Source organism: Phalaenopsis equestris, unplaced genomic scaffold, assembly GCF_001263595.1.
Source record: "Phalaenopsis equestris unplaced genomic scaffold, ASM126359v1 Scaffold000194, whole genome shotgun sequence".
In the NCBI taxonomy this organism is placed as follows: Eukaryota; Viridiplantae; Streptophyta; class Magnoliopsida; order Asparagales; family Orchidaceae; genus Phalaenopsis; species Phalaenopsis equestris.
Window position 1 is genome coordinate 158,968 of NW_018164636.1, and position 3,924 is coordinate 162,891.

A 3,924-nucleotide genomic window follows, 5' to 3' on the forward strand; every position below is an offset into this window, starting at 1 on the left:
ACAATGAATATATATTAAAGGTGAAATCGATATTTGATCCAGTGGACATCAAATATCAATTCTCCCATATGGGTTGAAAACTCAGAGTGCTTGATTCTGATTCGAAGAGCCCACGTCATGAGATTCGAACTCCCGACCCGAGAGACTTATACCAGAGCCCACACTAGTGAGTCGGATCTTTCGCATGTACATATATATATATATATATATATATATATAATCATGTGAAAATACAAATTAAACTAATGGATACCAACTTGATGGAGTATGCCAAGTTGATTGGCTCATGAAAATTATACTTTATAAACATATAAGTTTAATAATGATGTGAATATACAATTCATACTAATGAATGTGAGGATTCATTTTAGACTAATAAATGTCGATTTGATAGAATATGTCGAGTTAATTTTCTGATAGAAACCATATTCTATAAACATACAGGTTACGTAAATAAAATGGTGCATGACCGGCCTAAAAATGTTTGATTTGATGGAGTATGCTGAGTTGATTGGCTGATGAAAATCACATTCTATGAATATATAAGTTATGTAATAATATGAAGATACAAGTCCGACTAATAAATGTTAATTTGATGGAATATACCGAGTTGACTGCCTACTAGAAATCATATTCTATAAATATACAATTTATTTAAATAAAATTTTGCATTTCGCATATATATTGTATAATATATAGATATTACTCATTAGAATTGTGTACATATGTGAATTTTTATTCATGAGAATTTCTTAGACGAAGTATCAATAGATTCTCTCTCGAGATAAAAGCAAACTTAAATGTGATTTAATCATATATATATGATATTCCATCAACAACATGAATTTTGAGGCGCAACGCGAATCTAGACGTAATTTTTTTAGCAAATAATTTTTAAACTGCAATTAAAAATAATCCAAAACTTCAATTCCAACAAATTTACAATCAAACTGATCACCTCGACGAGACGAATACAATGTCACTAAAATTGGTTTGATTAGAGTCAAATTAAGCCCATATCAAGTCATATTACTATTTTTTAATGTTTCTGGTGTCTGATTGAAAAGTTAAACAAATTTCAAATTGACAAGTTTATATTCAAATTGAGCATCTTGATCAGATGAATCAAATAAACCAAAGATCTCACAATTATGACAACATTAAGGCCTTCAAATATCTACAGAACATCAATCGATCGAGTGGATCACCCTAGGCCATCCGATGGAATGATACAAATTCTTTCTTTATTTGCCAATAGGCCTCATTTGGACTATAAATTAACTCGACATGCCTCTCAAGATAAATTCAAACTCTAATGTGATTTAATAATATATACTTTGCATTTATCTTTATGATTGAGAATCATACATATTGAAGAAATATCTAGTGAAAGAAACAATAAATTTGGGCTATGTAGGATGGCTAATTTTCATTACAAATCATCATGATAAGACTAGGAAATCAAAGCAGTAAAAACCGATCACAAGACAAGGCCATAATGTACATGTTTCCACCACGTGTACTAATGGAAACACAATGTGTCTTTCCTAACTCAGACAAATTAGCCCTTACCTTGTGTTCCTAAATGACATGCCATTGTGTCTTGTTGGCACCGCATGTACTCAAATGTACTAATAAAAGCTCGGCACATCATGACATCATATTGTTGAACAATCCAAACTCGAATTGTCTAAAATGTGCTTATACCAATTGAATGTGATGTTTGTTTAGAATTAAGAAACACTCTCACATATTTACTTCATACGTTCACAATTCCAATTCTTATCTGCTTACATATATCTCACACCTAAGTTTTCATATTTGCACACATAACACTCAAAATTCCTATGTTTTTACATATCTCTCCCCTAAAATCTTCATATTTACTCACATACCACTCACTTTTTCCCCATCACATCAAAATCTACCCCTAATTATTACTATTCATAACTTAAATCCACAATTTCATGCATAGGCAGAGTGATATAGGAGTAAATATGAAATTTTAGGTGTGAGATATGTAAATGCATAAAAATTGCATGTAAATTTTCCAAAAAATTAATATTATCATACATTTTAAAAATGAAATATACTATATATTTCATGATCAAAATGCTACCTATATATAAATATGAAAGATTAGGTCTGATACATATAAATATGTTAGAGTTTTGGGCTGCTTTATAAGAAATTCACATTAAAGCACCAAGAAGCGACACCTGTATTTGCAGCTTACACGTGTCAGCTGACTCATCAGCTCTCCTTCATGGAACAATTCTGCCCTTCAGTCAGCCTCTATAAACACCACCACAAGTATTAATCAACCCCTTCCCCTCATAATCACCATCAAGCTCCGATAATGGCCGCCGTCCAGCCAAATCAACCGCCTCTCCGCATCGTCATGCTCCCATGGCTAGCTCACGGCCACATCTCCCCCTTCCTCGAGCTAGCCAAGAAACTCTCCACCAACCCTAACATCTCCATCTACCTCTGCTCAACACCAGCTAACCTCAAATCCCTAAATCTAAACTCCGACTCCTTCCCGCGCATACATCTCACCGAGCTCCACCTTCCCTCCGACCATCTCCCCCCACATCTCCATACCACCAAAAACCTCCCTTCCCATCTCATGCCCATCCTCAAAGCCTCCTTCGATCAATACTCCCCTTTCTTCTCCCGCCTCCTCGTTTCCCTCTCCCCCCACCTCCTCATTTACGACTTCGTTCTTCCATGGGCTCCTCTCGCCGCTTCTCGCCTTCACGTCCCCGCCATCCTCTTTCTCGCCTTGTCCTCCTCTGCTTCCGCGTTCTTCGTCCACTCTCTCCTTCGCCCGCCGCACGAGCAATTCCCCTTTTTAGCTAACCCTAACAAGTCCGATTTCGCAGATTTGCTTGACGAGGAATCCAACGGCAGTACTGCTGGCGAGCGATTCATTCAATGCATCAATAACTCGACAGAATTCATAGCCGTAAGGAGTTTTAGTGAGATCGAAGCAAGGTACATAGAATACCTTTCATCGCTCGTCGGAAAGGAAGTTATTCCAGTCGGGCCGCTCGTCTCCGCCGTTTTTGAATCCGAGGGACGCGAGGAATTGGAGTGGCTGGGCAGTAAGGAGAAGGGTACGGTTGTGTTCGTCTCTGTTGGCACGGAGTATTTCATGACGGAGAGTGAGATGGAAGAGCTGGCTATTGGGTTGAATCTATGCGGGCTTTTCTCCATATGGGTGGTCAGATTCAACGGCGGCGACGGCGATCGGGGGCGGCCGATGGGGTTTTCGTGGGACAGGGGATTGGTAGTGGAGGGATGGGCTCCGCAGAAGAACATCTTGGCGCATCCGAGCGTGGGTGGGTTTGTAACGCATTGCGGTTGGAGCTCGGTGATCGAAGGGATGAGACATGGCGTGCCGATGATTGCGATTCCGTTGCAGCTTGATCAGCCATTGAATGCTGCGCTGATGGTGGAGCTTGGAGTTGCGGTGAAGGTGAAGAAGGAGGAGGGGGGTGGTGTGTTTAGGGGAGAGGAGTTGGCGAGGTGTATAAGGGAGGTGGTGGTGGGGGAGGAAGGGGAGGGTGTGAGGAGAAGGGCGAAGGAGATGGCGAGGATTATGATGGGTAAGGACGATGAAGAGATTGAGGTGCTGAGGGAGAGGATTGAGGGATTTGCAATGGGAGCTGAGAGTGCAGAAGGGAAGGTGCCGATCAATTAGGGTTGGTGCGATGTGTCCTTTAATTTTGAATTTGATTGTTTTATTGGGAAATTATTTCAATAAATATTTAGGAATATTGCTTAAAGAGGTATTTTTTTTGTAATCTTGATGAGTTTGGATTCAATAATTCATTATCATGATTGGTTTGCAGACAATGTATTCTTTTCTCTTGTGTGGGAGAAATTATTGTGTATAAACATACATGCGGTATCAGAACT

At 39.2% G+C, this 3,924-nt stretch overlaps 1 protein-coding gene across 1 annotated transcript; it reads left to right on the plus strand.

Moving 5' to 3' along the window:
- Positions 1 to 2,144: 2,144 nt before the first annotated feature.
- Positions 2,145 to 3,853, plus strand: LOC110022505 (cyanidin-3-O-glucoside 2-O-glucuronosyltransferase-like). Its single transcript, XM_020721474.1, has one exon. The coding sequence runs from the start codon at positions 2,360 to 2,362 to the stop codon at positions 3,704 to 3,706; it is 1,347 nt and encodes a 448-aa protein (XP_020577133.1). The 5' UTR covers positions 2,145 to 2,359; the 3' UTR covers positions 3,707 to 3,853.
- The last annotated feature ends 71 nt before the right edge of the window (positions 3,854 to 3,924 follow it).